The sequence below is a fragment of the Aquarana catesbeiana genome, linkage group LG01, assembly GCF_042186555.1.
Source record: "Aquarana catesbeiana isolate 2022-GZ linkage group LG01, ASM4218655v1, whole genome shotgun sequence".
Classification (NCBI taxonomy): domain Eukaryota; kingdom Metazoa; phylum Chordata; class Amphibia; order Anura; family Ranidae; genus Aquarana; species Aquarana catesbeiana.
This window is the reverse complement of record NC_133324.1, coordinates 408431076-408454472: the sequence shown is the minus strand read 5'-3', so window position 1 is coordinate 408454472 and position 23397 is coordinate 408431076. Positions and strand designations below refer to the sequence as shown.

General features: G+C 40.0%; 1 protein-coding gene across 2 annotated transcripts in view; it reads right to left on the bottom strand.

Annotated features, from left to right (window-relative positions):
* KDM4C (lysine demethylase 4C) overlaps window positions 1-23397 on the bottom strand; it is an 852000-nt gene that overhangs the window by 212451 nt on the left and 616152 nt on the right. For both annotated transcript variants that reach the window (XM_073635205.1, XM_073635203.1), the window contains exons 15-16: window positions 20005-20081; window positions 7245-7300 (exon numbers count right to left, since the gene is read on the bottom strand). In XM_073635205.1, coding sequence (XP_073491306.1) covers window positions 7245-7300; window positions 20005-20081 — 133 coding nt within the window. The remainder of the gene's footprint in view (window positions 1-7244; window positions 7301-20004; window positions 20082-23397) is intronic.

Here is a 23397-nt window from a genome sequence, read left to right as displayed (position 1 = left end):
CAAACAGGTACAGGTAGATGCATTTCACAGAGCGTCAATGCGCTTATTCATTACCAGTAAGACAGCACTCCCAGGGAACACAGTTAACCCTTAGATGGCCCCAATGTTAAGCCCTTCCCTGCCAGTGTGAGTACAGTGACAGTGCTTTTTTTTTAGCACTGATCACTGTATTGGTGTCACTGGTCCCCAAAAAGTGTCACTTAGTGTCAGATTTGTCCCTTATATGTCGCAGTCCCGCTAAAAAACGCTGGTCGCCACCATTACTAATAAAAACAATAAAAATAAATGTAAAAAGTCCATAAATTTTTCCCATAGTTTGTAGATGCTTTAACTTTTGCGCAAACCAATCAATATACGTTTATTGGGATTTTTTGTTTTGTTTACCAAAAGCATGTAGCAGAATACATATTGGCTTAAATTTATGAAAAAATAAAATTTTTTACATTTTTTTTTCATTGGATGTGTTTTATAGCAGAAAGTAAAAAATATATATTTTTTTCTTCAAAATTGTCGGTCTTTGTTTATTGTACAAAAAATAAAAACTGTAGAGGTGATCAAATACCATCAAAAGAAAGCTCTATTTGTGGGGGGAAAAAAAGGACATCAATTTTATTTGGGTACAGTGTCACACGACCGCACAATTGTCAGTTAAAGCAACGCAGTGCAGTATCACAAAAAATGGCCTTGACAGAAAGGGGGTAAAACCTTCTGGAGCAGAAGTGGTTAAGCAAGCTTTTTATTGTGCCTGCACTAGAACTGTGCTGGCGTCACAACTGGTATAACTGGTAGTAAGTATCCAAAAAAATGTTCATCAATGCTTTATTGTAGCATTAGGATTATCACAAAAAATGCTTTCATAACCATTTCATTCTATAAAAAGACTGAAGAAAACTATTTAACACTTTTATACACCCATACCAAGCAGTAGTGACCATGCTTTTTTATTTAGGCCCTAAAGAAATTGCTTTAACATCAAACTCAAGGCATGTAACATCAATAGGAGCCTCCAGGGCCCTACGCCTCAGTGTGCCCAAGGTCACATGCAGCACTCAAAGACTCTCTTGAATGAGGGGGGGGGGGGGGCTGGAGCTTCAACCACTCCAGAAGACATGTTCCATCTGCATGATGAACCAGCATATACCCTTCGGTCTCCGGCTTCACTTTAATGGGGTCACTCATTTCCTTCCCCTTTCAAAAATGTGTGTACTTGCGCATTGCTAGGTTGTGCTATTGAGTGCTATAAGACTACAAAACTTGCTAAGCTGATCGCTCACACCTATATACACTCTCTAAACTCTCTTTATCAATGTGCAAAATTATATTCAAAAGTGGTGCCACTTGCCCAAATGCTAAGGTGCTAGTATCCCTTTAAATCTGCTTGCATAGCAATTTTCTAAATGACCATTTCATATCAAACCATATAGAACTTAAACAAAACAAACAATGCATCAGTCCATAAAGTGTCCTTTGATATGAATTTGCTTGCATATGCTCAAGCTTAGATAAGAAAAAACGTTTGTTTACATATCCAAACGACTGCTTCCTTAACCACTTACGGTCTGCCCGCCGTTGTTATACGTCGGTACTTTAAAAAGGGGTATCGTGATAGCAGCAGCTAGCTACCATAACCTCGGTATCCTCTTCTTCAGTGGGTGGTCCGCTTTCACCTTACCGGAGCCTTCAGTAGCGGCGGAGGCGATCGAGTCCTGTTAGGTATGGAGACAAGTGAGGGGAAGATGGCCCCCACCTGTCTTCATACCATTGCAGGGCAGAAGCAACGTCAAAACGTCACTTCCGCCCATAACTCTTATGCCACGTACACACGGTCGGACTTTTCGTCTACAAAAGTCCGACGGACGCCGACGGACCAAAGCTGGCTGACAATCCGATCGTGTGTGGGCTTCTCCAGACTTTCAGCTGACTTTTCCAGTCGCAAATCTGACTGACTTTAGATTTGAAACATGCTTCAAATCTTTACGTCGTAACTACGCCGGACCCAGAAATCCGCTCGTCTGTATGCTAGTCCGACGGACAAAAACCGACGCTAGGGCAGCTATTGGCTACTGGCTATCAACTTCCTTATTTTAGTCCGGTGTACGTCATCACGTACGAATCCGTCTGACTTTTGTGTGATCGTATGTAGGCAAGTCCGTTCATTAGAAAGTCTGCCGCAAATCCGCCAAAAGTCCGCCAAAAGTCCGTCGAAAGTCTGTCGGACTTTTGTAGCCGAAAAGTCCGACCGTGTGTACGCGGCATTAGAGACATTTTTATTCAAATTACATTTAATTATTTATTTTTATTGCATTTTAGTGTAAATATGAGATCTGAGGTCTTTTTGACCCCAGATCTCACATTTAAGAGGTCCTGTCAAGCTTTTTATCTATTACAAGGGATGTTTACATTCCTTGTAATAGGAACAAAAGTGACACAATTTTTTATTTTTTTTAACCACTTAAGGACCGAGCCTCTTTCTGAGATTTGTTGTTTACAACTTAAAACTGTTTTTTTTTTTGCTAGAAAATTACTTAAATCCCCCAAACATTATACATTTTTTTTTCTAACACCCTAGAGAATAAAATGGCTGTCATTGCAATACTTTGTCACACCGTATTTGTGCAGCGGTCTTACAAGCGCAATTTTTTTTGGAAAAAATACACTTTTTTTAATGAAAAAATGAGACAACAGTAAAGTTAGCCAATTTTTTTTTATATTGTGAAAGATAATGTTACAATGAGTAAATTGATACCCAACATGTCACGCTTCAAAATTGTGCCCGCTCGTGGAATGGCGACAAACTTTTACCCTTAAAAATCTCCATAGGCGACGTTTAAAAAATTCTACAGGTTGCATGTTTTGAGTTAGAGGAGGTCTAGGGCTAGAATTATTGCTCTCACTATGGATCGTGGCGATATCTCACATGTGTGGTTTGAACACCGTTTTCATATGCGGGCGCATTGATTTTTACACAGTTTAAAAAAAAAATTGTCACTTTTATTCCTATTACAAGGAATGTAAACATCCCTTGTGATAGAAAATAGCATGTCAGGTCCTCTTAAATATGAGATCTGGGGTCAGAAATACCTCAGATATCATATTTACACTAAAATGCAAAAAAAAAAAAAAAAAAAAATTGTCATTTAATAAAAAAATGGGCCTTTAAGAGCTGTGGGCGGAAGTGATTTTTTTAACGTCACTTCCGCCCAGCAATAGTATGGAGACGGGTGGGGGACATCTTCCCCTCACTCGTCTCCATACCTAACAGGAGACAACAGGCCTCTGCCACTGCTGACGGCTCCGGTAAGTGGCGGAGGACACTGGATCGCGGCGGGAGGGGGCGTCGCCGATAAAAGCGATCTCACGGGAATCCGCTGCAGAGACCACTTTTATCTTGTAGCGGACCGCCCACTGAAGAAGAGGAGGATACTGGGGTTATGGCAGCTAGCTGCTGCCATAGCAACGATATCCTCATTCAAACAGCCGATGTAAAACTGCGGTGGGCGGTTCCTAAGTGGTTAAAGAACAGTGTAAAAATAAAAGGGTAAAATGATGTGAGACGTGTGAGGTATCGCCACGATTGTTGGAACGAGAGCAATAATTCTAACCCTAGACCTCCTCTGTAACTCAAAACATGCAACCTGTAGAATTTTTCAAACGTCGCATATGGAGAAAAGTTTGCTGCCGTTCCACGAGCGGGCGCAATTTTGAAGCGTGACATGTTGGGTATCAATTTACTCGCCGTAACATTATCTTTCACAAAATAGAAAAAAAATTAGGACTAACTTTACTGTTGTCTTATTTTTTTAATTCAAAATGTATTTTTTCCAAAAAAGTGCGCTTGTAAGACCGCTGCACAAATACGGTGTGACAGAAAGTATTGCAACAACCGCCATTTATTCTCTAGGGTGTTAGAAAAAAAAAAATTATATATATATATATATATATATATATATATATATATATATATATATATATATATATATAAATATATATATATAACAAATGTGTGTGTATATATATATATATATATATATATATATATATATATATATATATATATATATATAAAATGTTTGGGGGTTCTAAGTAATTTTCTAGCAAAAAAACTTGTAAACACCAAATCTCAGAAAGCGGCTCGGTCCTTAAGTGGTAATTAGTATTTACCACTATGTGCTCCAATCATCCACATGCATTAGTGAGAATGTCCTCCTCCAATGTGCCCTCACCTGGGGGGATAAGACCAGCCAATGGTCTATATGTGATTTTGTCCCTCTCTGGGGGTATGAAACAGCATAAAACAGATCCCCAGAGAGGGACAAAAGCACATATAGAACATTGGTTGGTCTTATCCCCCAGGTGAGGGCTTATCGGATGAGGGGATTATCACTAATGCATGTGGATGATTGGAGCATATAGTGGTGAATACTAATTAAGGAAGCAGTCGTTTGGATATGTGAACACAAGTCTATTTTTTATGAATGATTAAGCATATGCAAGCAAATTCACTACAAAAGGACACTTTATGGACTGATGCTTTGTTTGTTTTGTTTTGTTAATGTTATGTATGGTTTGATACGATATGCTGATTTAGAAAATTGCTATGCAAGCAGATTTAAAGCGATACTAGCACAGTCAAGCAGGAAATGCCACACACTGATTGAAATTTGGCCAGCCCCTGCTGAACCTGCCAAATTTCGATAAGTATGGGTTAGCTTTAGCCTCCAACATGGCAGACGCATATGGTACTCTGCAGTCAGGTGCACTTTAACTTGTCCAGTAGTACTTGGGTTTCAGTGGGGAGTTTATTTTAGCCTTTTTCCCTCTCTGTGAATCTCGGCAGTCCCTAGGGGAACATAGCCAACAATGCCATGCTCCACTAATGCAAGGAAACACCATTACGCTTTCTTACTGTCAGTACCAGGATTTAGACCGCCCCTTCAAGAGTGAGAAAAACTCACCCGAGACAGCTCTTAGTGGGCTCTTACTGGGAAATTATAGTGATTGGCCAGCTCCTTGCTGCCCATGTTTAAAGCACACTGGGGTTGATTTACTAAGTGCTAGTTCACACCAGATGCAGTTATGTGCGCTTTTTTTCTGCACTAAAAATGCATGTACAGTGTTTTCCATGTATTCCAATGGCTTTAGTTCACACCAGTGCAGTCAGTTTCCGGAGCAGAAAATGACCGGGAACTGACTGCACTGGTGTGAACTAGAGCCATTGGAATACATGGAAAACACTGTGCATGTATTTTTAGTGCAGAAAAAAAGTGCACGGAACTGCATCTGGTGTGAACTGGCCCCTAACTGGAAAATGTTCTGCATAGAAACCAATAAGCGTCCATTTTTTTTTTTTTTTTGCCAAAGCTTAAACAAGCTGAAGTTAGAAGCTAATATGTGTGTGTCACCGGCGCAAAACCAATATTTCAATCAATTTAATAGTGATTTTTTTTTTTTTTGGCTGCTGCATTCAAAAAACCTTTCATAGGAAAGGACTAAAAAGTGTTGTTTTTTATGTGTGAATGCGCTGCTCCCATCTATGCACCCTTTTTAGGGTATGTGAATATTAAAAAGGGTGCATAGATGGGAGCAGCGCATTCACACATGAAGTTAGAAGCTGATTGACTACCATGCACAGCTGCACCAGATTTTGCACTCTCCACTTTTAGTAAGTAAACCCCATACTGTTGTACACACCACCAGTGCTCACGATAGCAAATGCTCTTGCTTAATCCCAGCCTATATCTGCTTTGTGTATTACCATGTATGACCCAGTTTGCTCTGACCCTCTCACCTCAATGCTTTCTGTGTATCGTTTGGACTCTGATGTACACCTGCTTGTCTACCTCACTCACCTGTGTTATCAGACTCACTCATATTACTCAACCTGCTCTGACCTGCTTCTGATAAACACCAGTCTTTGCTGCCTTGCTGACATCTGCAGCAATGCATCACAAGAACCAGCAAGCCTGCTCTACTTACAGCTCTGCTTGTGGTATGTTCTATTTCTTACTTAAACCGGAGCTCCACCCAAATGGGGAAGCTCCGCTTGTCTGCCTCCTCTCCCCTTCGCTGCCACATTTGGTTCCTTTGGGGGGGGGGGTACCTGGTTTTGACAGGTGCCCACTCCCATTTCTGACTCAGTTTGCCACGGCGTACTGGGCCGGAAGTTCAGCCCCCCCCCTCCACAGCCAGTCCATTCACAAAGCACAGTGCGCTTGGCGCATGTGCAGTATGGAACCAGCAGTGAAGCCTTGTTTCCTTAGTCAAAATGGCCCATTGAAAAATTGGCTCGGGTGATTACATCACTGGTTTCCTGGAAAGGTAAGTACCCTAATATTAAAAGTCAGCAGCTACGGTATTTGTAGTTGCAGACTTAATTTTTTGGGGGGGAGCCTGGAGCTCCTCTTTAACTATCTGCATATTCAGCACATCTGAACGGTTGGACTGTTTCCTATAATTCTAGCCTGACACCTACATGGTGGGCTTGGATCTTTTTTCCTAACAGGCAAGATGATGTTCCTTCTTTATCTGCAACAGCACACTACATCTCTATTCCCATTATCCTAAGCTCTTTCTCCCCACTGGATGAACATGATTTTTCCAACCAGACACTGTCGATATGCAATTCCACAAGACAGTGAGTACCCTATTAATTGGTCAATTACCACAGAGTGCAGTGGATGCACATTATGAGCTACAGCTAAAGAGACCCATCAGAGATCCAGAAACACCTACTCCACCAAATAATCATGTGTTACAATGCTGAAATAGCTCAACAAAACACACAAGAGGAAAAAAATTGCCTTTGCTGCAATACTCACATTTAATCACAGTACTTCTTTTTCACCACTAAATGCCCTCAATGTTCCAGGTTGCATTATGACTATCATCATTCAACCCACTTCCTCTAAGCTCAAGTCATCATGGATCCTACCCCAGCCTGTGACTGGACAGTGAAAGGACAAGTAGCACAGTGATGAGCTCATTTATCTGTCACTCTGCTCTCTCCTATCAGCTTGTCAGCACATGAACTGATTGGCTTATTGTGTTGCTTCTTCCTCTCCCTCCATTAGCTCTGCTGTACAGGGATTGGAAGAGGCTAATGCAAAGTCAAAATCAGGTACACACACCACGTGTGAAAAAAAAATGTTAATGATGTATTAATGAATACAGAACTGCATTAATTTATCTTTTATATCTACCTAGAGTTAAACATTAAGGTAGACACTTATGGTACTGTTACTTACTTATTATCAGTAGTTTGCTTTAGTGCCCCTCCTCTTAAACTGCAAAGGCAGCATTCCTAAAATAGAGAGAAAATAGAAAACATGAATAACTACACAGCCACTTGAAATCAGTCCTCTGTGCATTTAAAGGAAAAAACAAAAACCTATAGCTCATGCACACTGGGCATTTTTTTGCTATTGTTACGGTCATCAAAAGTTTTTATTTCTGGCTCAAAACTCCCCTGCATGTTAGCCTATGTGTCCATGCACACATAGGTGTTTACAGGAATGTAAAGGCAGGAGAGTTTACCGGCAAAAAAGGTTTAGAGGAAAACATGGCGTCTGGCCTTAATTCATTTTACTGGTTAATGCAACAATAGTCTATGAATATTTATGAGAATCTGGAAAAATCCAGTCCGACCAGGTAGTTCCCTATATCATTTGCTTCTTTGTTCGAGTGTGTGCATGTGTGCTCTCCCTGGCTGCAGCATGACACGTGATGTTTCACAGACGGACCTCATCCCTGCTATGGGACATTGCACATCCGAAATATAATATAATATACAGTTGTGCTCATATGTTTATATATATTGGCAGAATTGATGATTTCTTGGCCATTTTTCAGAGAATATGAATGATAACACAAAAACATCTTTCACTCAAGGTTAGTGTTTGGCTGAAGCCATTTATTATCAATCAACTGTTTACTCTTTTTAAATCATAATGGCAACAGAAACTACCCAAATGACCCTGATCAACAGATTACATACCCTGATGATTTTGGCCTGATAACATGCACACAAGTTAGTGTGTGTGTGTGTGTGTGTATAAAAGGTCAATGAGTTTCTGGCCTCCTGACAGACCCTTGCATCTTTCATCCAGTGCCGCACTGACGTTTCTGGATTCTGAGTCATGGGAAAAGCAAAAGAACTGTCAAAGAATCTGCAGAAAATGGTAGTTGAACTGTATAAAACAGGAAAGGGATATAAAAAGATATCCAAGGAATTGAGAATGCCAATCAGCAGTGTTCAAACTCTAATCAAGAAGTAGGAAATGAGGGGTTCTGTTGAAACCAAACCACGGTCAGGTAAAATTTCATTGACTGCCAGGAAAGTTGTTGGGGATGCAAAGAAAAATCCACAAATAACTTCAGGTGAAATACAGGATTCTCTGAAAACATGTGGTGTGGCCATTTCAAGATGCACAATAAAGAGGCACTTGAAGAAAGATGGGCTGCATGGTTGAGTCACCAGAAGAAAGCCATTACTATGCAATTGCCACAAAGTATCCCACTTACAATACGCCAAACAGCACAGAGACGAGCCTCAAACCTTCTGGTAACAAAGTCATTTGGGGTGATGAGACCAAAATTGAGCTTTTTGGCCACAACCATAAATGCTACATTTGGAGAGGAGTCAACATGGCCTATGATGAAAGGTACATCATTCCTACCGTGAAACATGGAGGTGGATCACTGATGTTTTGGGATGTGTGAGCTACAAAGACACATGACATTTGGTCAAAATTGATAAAAAGATGAATGCAGTATGTTATCAAAAAATACTGGAGGAACATTTGCATTCATCAGCCAGGAAGCAGAGCATGGGACTTATTTAGACATTCCAACATGACAATGATTGATCACACAAGGTCAAGTCGGCCTGTCATTGACTACAGCAGAAAAAAGTGAAGGGTCTGGAATGGCCATCTCAGTCTCCTGACCTCAATATCATTGATATTCATTCATTTTCTCTGAAAAATGGCCAAGAAATCATAAATTCTGCCAGGGTATGGAAACCTATGAGCAGAACTGTGTGTGTGTGTGTATATATATATATATATATATATATATATATATATATATATATATATATATATATATATATATATATATATATATACACACACACACACACACATACATATATATATATCTATAGATATATCTATATATCTATATCTATATAGATATAGATATATAGATATATATATATGGATGGACATTTCACCCAGCCAGGCTCCAAACTGGGACCAGATATCAAGTAGCCAAAGAAACAAACATAACATAATATGTATTGAATAGTTTTATTTGTATGTAATGTTTTTAATAGAACAAAGGGGATAATTATTCTGTTTATGAAAATCTTGAATTTACTTCGTATATATTTTTTTGGCCTCGTATGTTTATGGGATGTTTTCGTCAATTTGGTTTTGCAGTTCTTCTTCTTTATAAAGTTGTTTGTGTTTAAAAAAAATAATTGAAAAGATTTCAAATGTAATCAAAAAAATCTAAAAAAATAAATAAATAATTTTGTTGTCGCGTGTCTTTTTCTTACAATTTTTCTTGTGTGGGGTAAATGCAGACACACCTATAGTAGAAACTGTGTGCATTTTACCTCCCACAGAGGAAAATACCACATGACCAATTTTTCCTCTGTGTGGGCTAAATGCCCACAACCCTCTAGCGGCATCTGTGTGAATTTCATCTCCCACAGAAGAAAATACCACATGACTGATTTTTCATGTGTGTGGGGTAAACGCAGACGCCCCTCTAGCGAGATCTGTGTGCAATTTATCTCCCACAGAAGAAAATACCACATGGCCGATTTTTCTTGCATGCGGTAAATGCAGACGCCCCACCCTAACGTAATGTCTGCTTTTTACTTTCCACAGAACAAAATACCATGTGACCGATTTTTCTTGTGTGTGGGGTAAATGCAGATTTCCCTCTAGCGGGATCTGTGTGCATTTTACCTCCCACACAAGAAAAAGAAAACTATGCTGAGAGACAAAAGAGAACAAAACAACAAAAGTTAAGTTTGAAGAACTTTAATGAAAGGTAATCAAAAAGTAATTTGTTATTTTGAGATAATGTAAAGCCTACAAATAGATGACCTACACATATTGATCTTGCCAGTACATTTCACTTTCTGGGAACACAAAGAAATCCGCAAATTGATTTCGATGGTCATGACCCAAGCTGTAGAGCGCAAGTCCATAAACTGTGCACGTTGTTTAGGATTTTCTGGTGCTGATTCAGAGGTGCCTCTCTCCTTATCATGAAGTACATTATGGAGCACGCAGCAGGACAAGACTATTTTCTTGTCCAAAATGTGCATACAAAAGTCAGAACAATTGAGCATAAAAGCTAACAAGACAAGGAAATAGAATGAGGAAACAATTGGTCTCAATTAGAATAAAGAGAGAGGCTCAAAACCTCCCAACAACACATTGTATAAATGTATGAAACTGGTGATATAAAGCCAACAGGTTAATCCATAGTAAAAGAAAGAATATACTAAGGGGAGAACCCCTGTGGACAAACTAATGACGCAAGGAAAAAAATAAGAAAAAAAAACAGAAGAAAAGAACAAGGAAGAAAGAACGAAAAGGAAGGGAAAAAGAAAGAAAAGAAAGGGAAGGAGAAGGAAGAGGCCGTCCGTTCAAATCAGGCCACGGTCGCAATCAACAACCTCTCAAGAGATTGTGGATCTGCCATAGAAGAGACGCATACTATACTCCTTTACTGGTTCATTGATTGTACGCTTTGAATAGAGCAGTGCACTGACGCACCTTAAGATTGTGAGTACCCCATTTGGGGAGTGTATTTCATACTGATTTAATACATTTTAAAACGATATCACACCATCGAGCGCTTTTTTCTTATACATCTCTGCATACTGAATTGGAACCTGGGATCCGGTGACCTGTATTGAGCCCTGGGGTCGTTCAAAGGCATAATTTGACTTAGTGTAGCAGCTGAGTCACACACCCTGAGGTGAGCATATTACCTGGGGGGCACTGGATTGCACAAAAGCATGGTTTGCGGCACAAAGAAAACTATCGATTGACAAGATTTCACTAATCACTTATTATATTGTTTTATTGAGGACTGTTTTTTTCACGTGTATTGTGTGGCACTAAGCACTTTTGGAATCATTTTATCTATAATATTTGTATTGTTTCACTTTGGCATGCTTGTTTGTATTCATTATGTATTTTAATATCATCACATTAACAATATTTATTATTCAATACTTTTATGTTTCACCCAGTGGGGGTATCCATCATATAGTTATATGATGGATATAACTATATGATGGATACCCCCACTGGGGGTATATTTTGATCTTCTAAAACTTATGATTGCATTACCAATGGGCACTCATCAGTACTTTTACACCTTTCTGCTGCCTGACACAGCTGACCCACCTGACACTTTCACAAAAAGTTCCACTCCCTTGGCCTCCAAAAATCTGCTCTCTACTGGTTCTCCTTCTACCAATCTTACACTCCTTCAGTGTCACTACAGCTCTACCTCCCCTCCTCTATCCATAGCCCCCCCCCCCCCCCAAGGCTCTGGTCTTTGGAAGTTTTCTATCTACACATCATCCGTTGGTCATTTGATAACCTTGCGTGGCTTTCAATACAATTTCTATGCAGACAATACGCAAATCTATCTCTTGATGCTTCAGCTCACTTCTTCAGTTATTTCACTTTCTAAAACACAAATGTTAAAAAACTGACATCATAATATTTCCGCTTGTATTGAATTGTAACTATTTTCTCTGTTGTTTTGTGCTGTACTAACTGTTGATGCTATATAAATCCTGTATAATATTAATGCTACCAGTGCTCATTTTTTCACCATCAAAATAATGCAGTCCTGAAGACAGAACCCAAAGGTCAAGGTGTAAATTGATGCTCAATTAGGTCAAACATTGCCATGTTTTTGGTTATCTATTTCTAAGATGGCAACATAGGAGGTGACTTGGTTTGTCAAAAAAAATAGAAGACAAAAAACAAAAAAGTTATTACCCTGGTAAAGCCTAAATATACCACATGCTATAGCATGTCATTATGCAAGGTATGAATACCTTGTTTTTTTCACAAAACAGCATTCACCCATGTTTAATACTCAGGTTCTGTTTATCTATTCTTATATAGATTAGAAAACATGTTCTTTAATCAATTTTTTCTCTTCAGAAAATTGGTAAATATTACGCGTAAATGTAAAGCAGATACATGTTAACAACCAAAACATTCTGCTGGGCAAAAATAGAATTATGATCTCCTGACCTTGAGCAGATCCTGAAGTGAATGCTCAAATATAAAACATATGATCATCTGCTACCATATTTCAGGCGTCTGCCGGATACCCATTGTGCTGTACAGCTGCTGCATAGTCTGCTTTCAGAATAATAAAAGAGCCAAGATCAAGCTATAACTTGAAATGTTACCTAAAGAATGAGGAATGGCAGAATTTCCTATTTCAAATCCACTAATTGCAAAAGGGGTACCACAATTATTTTTGGTAAAGAGTTGAAAAATCAAAAAGAAACAGCAAGATGCTGATGCTAGAGATTATATTTAAATATTTAAATATATATATATATATATATATATATATATATATATATATATATATATATATATATATAGATAGATATATCTATATATATATATATCTATCTATATATATAGATATATATATCTATATATAATTACCTCTGCAGTGCATGCGGCACGTGTAAGACCCCTTTCACACTGGGGCGGTTTGCAGGCGCTATTGCGCTAAAAATAGCACCCGCAAACCGACCCGAGACAGCCGCTGCTGTGTCTCCAATGTGAAAGCCCCGAGGGCTTTCACACTGGAGTGGTGTGCTAGCAGGACGGGAAAAAAAGTCCTGCTAGCAGCATCTTTGGAGCGGTGTATACACCGCTCCTGCCCATTGAAATCAATTGGGCAGCACGGTTATACCGCCGGCAAAGCGCCTCTGCAGGGGCGCTTTGCGGTGTTTTTTAACCCTTTCTCGCCCCGCTAGCGGCCGAATATCGCCGCTAAAATGACGGTAAAGCGCCGCTAATAATAGTGGCGCTTTACCGCCGACGCACCTCCCGTCCCAGTGTGAAAGGGGCCTAAGTGTCTTCAAGATTTCAGTGTCTACTAGCTAAGTAAATTATCCATAGAAATTGGGGAAGGATCAACAGGCAGCTATGCCCAGCAGCCAGAGAACGACTCACAATCTTCAATAACACTTTTAACCACTTCAGCCCCGGAAGAATTTACTCCCTTCCTGACCAGGCCATTTTTTGCGATACGGTACTGCATCATTTTAACTGACAATTGTGCAGTCGCGCCACGCTGTACCCAAACAAAATTTACATCCTTTTTTCCCCCCACAAATAGAGCTTTCTTTTGGTGGTATTTGATGACCTCTACGGTTTTTATTTTTTGCACTATAAACAAAAGAGGAGTGACAATTTTGAAAAAAAACACAATATCTTACTTTTTGCTATAATAAATATCCCATTTTTTTTGTTTTTTTAAATATTTTTTTCCTTAGTTTAGGACGATATGCATTCTTCTAAATATTTTTGGTTAAATAAAAAAAAAAAAAAAAAAAGATTGCAATAAGCGTATATTGATTGGTTTGCGCAAAAGTTATAGGGTCTACAAAATAGGGGATAGATTTATGTCATTTTTATTATTTATTTATTTATTTTTTTTACTAGTAATGGCAGCAATCTTTATCGGGACTGTGATAATGCGGCGGACAAATCGAATACTTGACACATTTTTGGGACCAGTGACATTTATACAGCGATTAGTGCTAAAAAAATGCACTGACTACTGTATAAATATCACTGCCAGGGAAGGGGTTAACACTAAGAGCGATTAAGGGGTTAACTGTGTTCCCTAGGTGTGTTCTAACTGTGGGGGGGACGGGACTGCGATCGGTGTTCCTGTCTCCTCTCCCCTGACAGAACCAGGATTTACACACACAGATCCCGGTTCTCGCTCTGTCACGAACGATCACAGGTGCCCGGCGGTCATCGCGCCCATTGGGCACTCGCATTGGCTCCAGGGACATGCTGCGGGCATGCACCTCCTACAGCATCTTAAAAAGCAGATGAACAGCTACAACGGCTCGCCCAGGGGAGCCATCCTGCCGCAGTATAACTGCTGTGGCTGGTCGGGAACCAGTTAATAATGAGAACAATCTAGAACAGGGGTCTCAAACTGGCAGCCCTCCAGCTGTTACGAAACTACAAGCCCCATCATGCCTCTGCCTGTCTGAGACATGCTTGTAACTGTCAGTCTTGCAATGCCTCATTGGAGTTGTAGTTTTGCAACAGCTGGAGACCCCTGATCTATAAGCTCAAAGATAACAAAAATGGTAGAAGAATTCCAGAAGTCGCTGTACCCAACTGCTGTATACATTACCAACTGACATCTGATGTCAGGTGAGCTATCAAATAATTACATAAAATAGCTAGTCCTAAGCACAGTCCACCCAAAAAAAATGAATGGCCATTGAAAAATATTGGAGAAGTGAAAGCCCAGGAAAAAAATAGATTGGGTAGAACTCTTTCTGCCAAAGAGCACCTCTGAAAACAAGCAGCAAACCTATATACATTGCTATTCAACCAATCAAAGCATTATTTTGACTGTGGCATTTTTGACGTTGTGGTTTAAATATTATAAATAGGGAAACTTAAAGCTGAAGTTTAGCTAGAAAAAAAAAAATCCCTATAGCGCTAATTACATCACTTACCTAAAAGTGAAATGTGGGATTCAAAAGTAACAAACATTCATACTCACCTTTGTAGATGCAACATTGACCCAATGCTACAGATGTACCCTGATGGCGCTACACCAAAAACTGAACGATCAAAGACCGCTGACCGCTTAGTTTTTGGGTCAGCTCTGAGCAAAGAGTGGTGATTGTCACTCACCAGCTCTGTCCTCTGCTGGACTGTGGAGGGGACAAGAGCGGCTGATTCAGGCTCCCAGCAGCTATGGACATACTTCTCTTTTAAAAGAGAAGTGTGGGTTTGTTTGTTTCTTTGATTAATACTTACCTAGGTGGATTCAGTCCGATGCTGCATCCCGTTTCCCGGCACCTCTACACTGAGAACCAAGCGATCGAACACTGCCGATCGTGCGGTTCTCACAGCTCCCTGAGCAGAGAGCTGGTGACTGTCAGTTACAATTACTGGAGTGCTGAGCTGTGGAGAGGGTGGGAGCGGCCAGCTCAGGCTAGGAGGCTGAGCAGGGTGTCAGTCCAGGGATCTAGGCGGATCCCGACTCCATGGTAGTGTAGTGATGACGCCGAACCTGGACCATCTATTACGTTAGCCGAGAACAGCCTTCAGCCCGCTCTCTGCTGAAAACGGGTCACAGGAGTACAAAATTAGTGAAAAGAGAAGAGTGCCCCCAGGGATAGTGTGGGCAGGGAACCAACATAGGATAGTAGAAAAATAATGCAAGGTATATAAAAATTTATACATTTTATTCAAAATGCAAAACAATAAACATCTAAAAACAATCATAGGAACATGACCACAAAAGTAAACATACAGCTACTGGATGCTGCAGCGAACGCCGACTCTGAAGACTCAAGGTCAAATGAGAGACGTAGCTGCTGCAAACCACCCTACATGTTTCGGAAAACACAAATAGAATGGTTTCTTTTTATAAGTGTACTTTCTTCTTCAGGGGTTCAAGTAGAACGTGCTGTTACATTTAGATCAAAATGTTCCTCTACAGAGAGATGATACACAGCATAAGTGCAGGTAGATGGGTTCCCACGTCCAGAGGTCCCCTTAAACAGGAGTGCAAAACGATCTCCTGTGACCCACAGGAGAAGTGCAGCCAAACAAGCTTTGGCTGTACTTCTCCTTTAAGTCCTGGAAAAATTACACCCACTCCCCCATTTTGACAGAATGTCAAAAATCTAAGTTTATTGTTTAGTTTAGGAAATGTTTCTTTCCTATTGTATAAATTGTTTGCATAGCACTAAGATAAGGTTCAGGTTTGTGCAATCAGGAGTTCATGCAACAATGAGGTTTTCACAGGTTTGCAATCTAAACACTTTGAAAGACATTAAACAAGTTTGTGTGAACATTTGACAGCAATGTAATCTAAGCACCCACTCAGACCTAGCAGTTAACAGAAAGTATTTTTAGAGTATTTTAGAGAGTATTTTTATTTTTTAAATTTTTTTCCCCTTTCATGCTTGTTGCACTGCTGCAACATTACGTCAGACGGAGGCAGGAGAGTGCTGAATCATTTCTGTCCTGCTCTAAGATGGCCACAGGAACTGTGATGAAATCACCAAGACATCAGAAATTATATCAGTGGGATATCCCAAGTACCAAATGAATGCAAAATGTTCAGATGCATTTGAAAAAATTTTTACAACAGATGTTGCTGCATAGTTCCACAACAATATTACCGTCCACAAAGTTAGAATTATTTTTTAATAGAAATTAAAGGTAATCCAAGAGACTGGACATGGAAAAACTTTAGATTTTATGAAAGCTGCTATAGTAAAATAGTTTATAGTCCAATAAAAACATTACATTTCTGCTTTATGAATTTCATTATACGGAATAAAAGTTGGAGACCATAATACATAGTTATGACAGCAAAGTATATCCAGACTTGTCTTAGAAAAGTTTTTTTTACAAACAATCCCTTGATTGATACAATTTAGTTTCCTATAATGTTAAGTTTGATGTGTTTTTTCCTCACAAATAAAAAAGGAAAGAAAATGTAAAGTTTGGTATCGTCAGAAACTTAATTTTCAATAATCATCTAGGAAAGCAACTTGAGAGAAGGGCTCCACCTACCCAACAGTAAACAACCACCATATACACAAACTCCCACCTAGTCAGGACTTTAAATAGATATAAAAAAACTTGATAGTTACATGTGGCTAAACAATTAGAAAAAGGGAACCTGTGCTTTCCTTTTAAGATTCTCAGTGATGAACTTACTAGTAAGCACCAAGTACAAAAATTTGTCGCAGGAGTCAACACCACTAGCACTTCCTGCTTCAGTGCATGTGGCTGACCTTCCATGTGTGATGGCATCGCAATGCTTTCCCCCTGGGGCTGGGTTGAGCAGGCATCACAATACTTTTGGTAATATAGTGTATATAGCTACACTTACACTTGATCTACGGATTAGAAGAAAGAAGATCATATATATATATATATATATATATATATATATATATATATATATATATAGATAGACACTGAATGGAACATGAATTGATGTTTTTTTCTACAATAAATATTTTAAATGCAGCAATCCCATGTGTTTGTTTCTCTATATATGGCCTGATTGCTTAGCACTGCGACGTTCGATCGAGTGCACGTCATCCTTAACACTTGTTTATATATAGATATATATACACACACACACACAGAAGGAAAAGAAAAAAAAAAAAAGAGATCAGCAATTGTGGCAAAGGAGGGGGTGGGGGAGAAGCAGTATTAATAACAGCAGAAAAAGGAAAATGAAGACCAGCTTTGCAATTAGTTTGGTTTTACTTTAACATCTTGAAGCCCAGCCACTAGATGCAGGAAAGATTGGCACTGCCCCGGAACAAACTGAAGGGACACCAAGGAACAGTACACTGAGCCGGTTACCAGGAAGACATGTTTCGGGGCATGCCCCTTTGTCAAATTTGGCTAAGGACATGTGGATTTTTGGTGACATTACTTCCTGGCTAGAGTCGCTTGGCGCTTCCCCATCGTGGCTGGCAGCTATCTATCGCCCTGTCTTTGCTGGATGTTTGACTGGAGATCGGCACACTACATCTGCTCTCAGCCTAACTTTCCATCACTGCCTGGGATTACTTACTGCTCGGCACTGTCTTGGACAATTTTTTTGAGAAACTTTCTTTAGCCCAAGACTGCGTGCATATGCTTTGAGTCAAGCTATTACATTTGCCATTTATTTACTATAGGTTCTTATATAGTTTTTTTTTTATACAACAGTTTCCTGGGGGGGGGGGGGGGGGTTACTCTGGAGCGTCTATTTAGTGTTCTTTCTTGCCATTCATCTGTTCCACTACCCTAGTGGCCACTTTAAAGGATGCCCGATGCTACCCATGCACCTGACTCTGCATCTGGCTGCAGTTACAGGTTTTCATGCTTGTGTTGGGGTTCAGTGCCCAGCCTTCTTTGTAGTTATTACTGGATGATCAACCCTGATCCTAGTCTAGAGATCACTGCACATGGGTCTGTTATTGAGTGATTTGTGACCCCAATGCTAGCGTTTATTCATATCTCAGTATTGTCAGTGACCCCACATTTAACAGTGACCCCAGTATTAACATTTGTCTATCTCTATATTATCAGTCACCTCATCATTATTAGTAACCTCAGAATTTGTGGGATCCCCAATATTAGCAGTGACCTTTTTATGATCCGTGACCCTATTATTAGTGATCCCAGAATTATCGGTTGACCCCAGTATTATCATTTACAAATCTCACTGGTACCAGTGACCCTAGTATTGGCAATGACCTCAGTATTAGTGACCTCCGTATCAGTCACTGCATTATTAGTGACCTCCAGTATTATCAATTAGCTTTTATTGTTATCATTGACCCCAGAATTCGTGGGGCCCCCCAGAATAGTTGGTGACCCCAGTATTATCATTTCTTGACTCCATTACTATGACTGACCCCAATGTTCTGATGAATTGATCTCAGTATTATTGATGTGTTCTTACAGTATGGACACCCCCCCCCCCCATACACTCAGCACTAATCACTGTTATGCCTCGTACACACGGTCGGATTTTCCGACGGAAAATGTTCGATAGGAGCTTGTTGTTGGAAATTCCGACCGTGTGTAGGCTCCATTGGACATTTTCCATCAGAATTTCCATCACACAAAATTTGAGATCTGCATCTCAAATTTTCAGACAACAAAATCCGTTGTCGTAAATTCGGATCTTGTGTACACAATTCCGACGCACAAAGTTCCATGCAAGCTCGGAATCAAGCAGAAGAGCTGCACTGGCTATTGAACTTCATTTTTCTTAGCTCGTCATACGTGACGAGCTGATTTGTGTGACCGTGTGTATGCAAGACAAGTTTGAGCCAACATCCGTAGGAAAAAATCCATGGATTTTGTTGCCAGAATGTCCGATCGTGTGTACACGGCATAAGGGTATTAAGTTGAAGTCTTTGTCTTGGCACACACAGTAACAGTGCGGGGGGGGTGGGGGGGTGGAACAGGACTCTATATGGTAGTAGGGGGGCCTTGGGGCACCAGGGTTGGCAGAGTGGTAAAATGAACGTTCACCTGTGTCGAGAGAAGTTGTTGCACCAGTCAAGTTGGTATTCTCCTTGCTTTAAATGTGCTCAGCTATGACATCCTAGTAGCTGACTGTTAGCAGCTCCTGAGTACTAATTTTTAACAGTAAGGGTTTTGATAGTAAACTGGGTTTATGTGGTCATTAGTGCTTAGCAGAGTTCTTAGACAAGACTTCAAATAGTAAATTGACATCATCTGAGTTTAAACATTTTCCAGAATAATTATTCATGAGATCATAAAGGAAGCTACAATGAGCTTCCAAGAACTCAAACCATCAGACCTGTCTCATCTTCGCACTACAACAAATGTAGGAAGGAAAAAGGATCTACAGCATTATACATAAATGCAAGGCAAAATCCAGTACATATATAGACTACAAATGTATTTATTTGAATGAAGTGTGTATGCTTTCATGAAATGGATATGCTGAGATGCTAGATTATACAAGTTTGTGTTTCTCACAGAAATGTCCACATTGTATTGCTGCAGCTTATTATGTGATAAATCTTTCTGATTTGCATAGTCATTTTGTGGTTACTGGGGAGATTCTCTTTTTAATAATGGCAGGCTTGTAGTCAGTTCCTGGCTGTTGAATATCACTTTCTTCATGCTATTCTGTCATGCTTGGAGTCTAAAAATAAATGATGCAACTTACTGCTGTCCAAACTCCAATTCTACATCGAGAACACATCCATCCATCATGAATTTCATGGGAAGGAACACCATAACAACCTGTAATGAGAGAATTCAGTTAATTAATGAATTCTGCCCCTTTTGGTCTCTGAATCTTCAAGAAACTCAGCGGTGTATGGAGCAAGAACAAGACAGGCTTAAGGGGAAAATAACCAAGACAGAGTGTCCTTGACATTTCAGACAAATATCAAGTATTAAGACTCTTAAAGGTTTCCCCTATAAGACAGCACGCTAGCAGAAAATAATGACAACTATTATGTATATGCTGCATGGTATAATACCGCATGTAAACCCACTCATATTAGGTCATAAGTGACAGTGTAGACTCTACAGTCTACCCTCGAGTAAGACACACAGACAATTTATTTTCTCTTTCTGCCACATACTTACTGCATAATGCTTGTGTCATCCCAAGATAACTAAGTATGCACAGATATTACATTTGGTCTTGCTGCAGCATTACTGTAATGCTACATGTACAAATGTTTACACAGGAGCAAGAATAGATTTAGCTTTTTGACTCAACTAGGTCAGGACTAGGGATAAACACAATTTTTTACCAAACCTTGATCTGTAAAGTAATGTATAGTTTTGAGCTTCAGTGCATAAACAAAAATGCAAGTAATTTGTGTCACATTAAGTTTTCTTGGATTTTTCCAAATGTTTTTACACAAGAAAACATTGCACAGAAAACGAGGCACAGTAAAATGAGTGCGAGTAAAGTGTTAACTAAACATACAACGTAAGAAAACCCCAGCTGCATGGCAAGATGAAAGAGGAGTCAATTGGTATTTCAAAATGGTGATGAAATGGTTTGTGACCAAAAGAACCAGTGCAATGTACCCGACAATTGTTACTCTTTACAATCAATAATGAGCACTCCAACATGTGCCAGGAGAAATCCAGTGACTCCTATAGAGTCTCCAAAATGAAGGAAGACAATAGAGTGAGAACGTGAGAAGTAGTGGATATGAGGAGAAAGAAGCAGGGAAAGAAAAGTGAGGAGCTTGTCTGGGAGTAGGAAGAGAGGAGAATAGGGGAGAGAAGGGATAAGGAAATTCCCTCATGGTCCAGTCGGATTGAAGCATCTATGGGCTGCGGAGTGCAGTCACACAGAGCAGGGTATGGTCTATGTTCACCTGAGCACCGTACGTGATACAGGGATCCCAGATTTTTTAGAAACTTGGAGTGGGTATCATCAAAGATGGAGATGAGTTTCTCATATACCAAAGTTCCCATTAGCCTACGCGTAACTTCAGTGACATTGGTAAATGGCAGAGTCTGCTGGGCAGCCAAGACCACCAACTCAGTAATTTGGATCTTACACACATTAAGCATGAAGCAGTAAAAAACAAAACAAAAAAAAAAAAAAAAAAAAACAACCACTCCATGCTGCATTGGACATATTCAGATAAGTCCAGCCACTCCCCATTGCTTTATGACAATTGCATTGTGATGTTTGCATGGCCACTGCCCCAGGGGTTACTTCGCAAAAAACCTTTGTTAAGCTGACAGAGGTTAACTTGCTTCCCTTTAAGTCAATAAATTTGTTTTTTGTTCAGCCTAATGTAAAACGATTACACAAGATTCATCTCTGATCGTTTGCATGGACACATTCAAAACTGGGACTTTTGATTTTTCAAGTTCAGGTCCAATAAACTTAAATAGGGTTCGTCGTTTGGGTCAAAACTTTTTCTCTGTTTGGAAGCTCTGGTGAGAACCCAACGGGGGGTGTTCGGCCCATGTCTAGTTCCCTGCATGTTTTGCAGCTGAATTCTGCTCCACAAATTTCTAAATGCTATATATCTCATGATATCTTGTTGCCCGCAAGCAGTGATTCCTGTGCTGACAGTTCCTCCTGAAACGGCTCCCCTTCAGCACCTTGTAGTTCAGATGGCAGGCTCTGTGAATTCTGTGACACCACAGTGCCTATTGACAGGGCATAGTGAATACGTGTTGCAGAAGTCAAAGTAAGTTTACAAACTTAATAGGAGTAGGCTAGAAATTGAAATACAGTGATGGAAATGAATATATGATTTTACATTTTGTCCATATATTATGACTGTAAAATGCCTTCTAATTTTGGTACTATATTTGTATACCAATATAGGCACTTTAATGCAGTATGAGAAATCCCTTGAGCCTGTATTTAAAAGTGCAATTCAACATCCTAAAGGCGTCCTGTTATGGACTTGCTGATCACAGCTTGACAGAGCCTACTTTGACTAAGGTTGGGTTCACCGAAAAGCAGAGTCTAAGGAATGGGAGGTCTTCTCCAGAGCTCCTGATGATGAAGATGGGTTGGCTGTTTGCTGTTCCCAGGTTGCTAATTAGTGGCTTTGATAATGAGACGTGGAAAGAATTGGGGATACAGAGATGGGAAAGAAGACATAATTTAGAAGTAGTGTATATAATCTTCTCTGCATTCTGTGTTGAGTGCAGGTGATATATGGAGCGGTCCTTTTTCCAAAACACAAGAAAAAGCAAATCACACACTAATGGCACCACACAAGTTCTGTTTTATTGAGGCTGATAATCACTGTGACAGGGCACCCCCCCCCCCAACACGTTTTACTCAACAGGGCTTATTCGTAAGCTCAGCAAAAATGTTTGCTTTTTCCTGTTCATAACCTATAAGTAACTGGATTGACTCTGGACAGAATTTTAAAAGGATCGATAAAGTGGGGCATATTTGAAAGAGGGAACTTGTTGACCAGGATTAAGGATAGAAAAAGCTTGCAGGTGTCGATCAGCAAACCGCTTTTGAGGTTGGGCGGCCTGCATCAATGAATGGCAAACAATGAAGGGCCTAAATTGTGGCTGGTAGGCTTCAGGAGAAGTGGAAAAGGGAAATGGAATTGGAGGATTCTTCTGCCAAGACAATGAAAAATGAACTCCTGAAACTGAATGTGACGGGAGTCACTTTGGGTGGGGAGCCAGTGGAACCCAGAATCCCTTGGAGAGGTTTGGAAACCCATGTTTCAGCTCCCCATGCACCTCCTATGTCTAAGTCAACTTGTGTCTATTAGGGGCACATGGTGACTGAGAACCCCAGTCTGATCTGTACCAATCGGACTCACTGTACAACCACACTGGAATGTTGTGTGTGTGTATATATATATATACATACATATACACACACACACACACACACACACACACACACAGTCTTATACTATGGTGTGTACTATTGTGTGTGCTGCCTTGGGTATTATGGGATGTGTGTTTGCTGTGAGGAGGGACAGCAAATTGGGGAATTCCTCCAACAGCTCTCCCTGTTGATTGGACAGTCTACCCTGCCCTGAATGCAAAGGGAGGGGATATTGTTCTTAATGTTTCCTGTGTTTCAACAGTT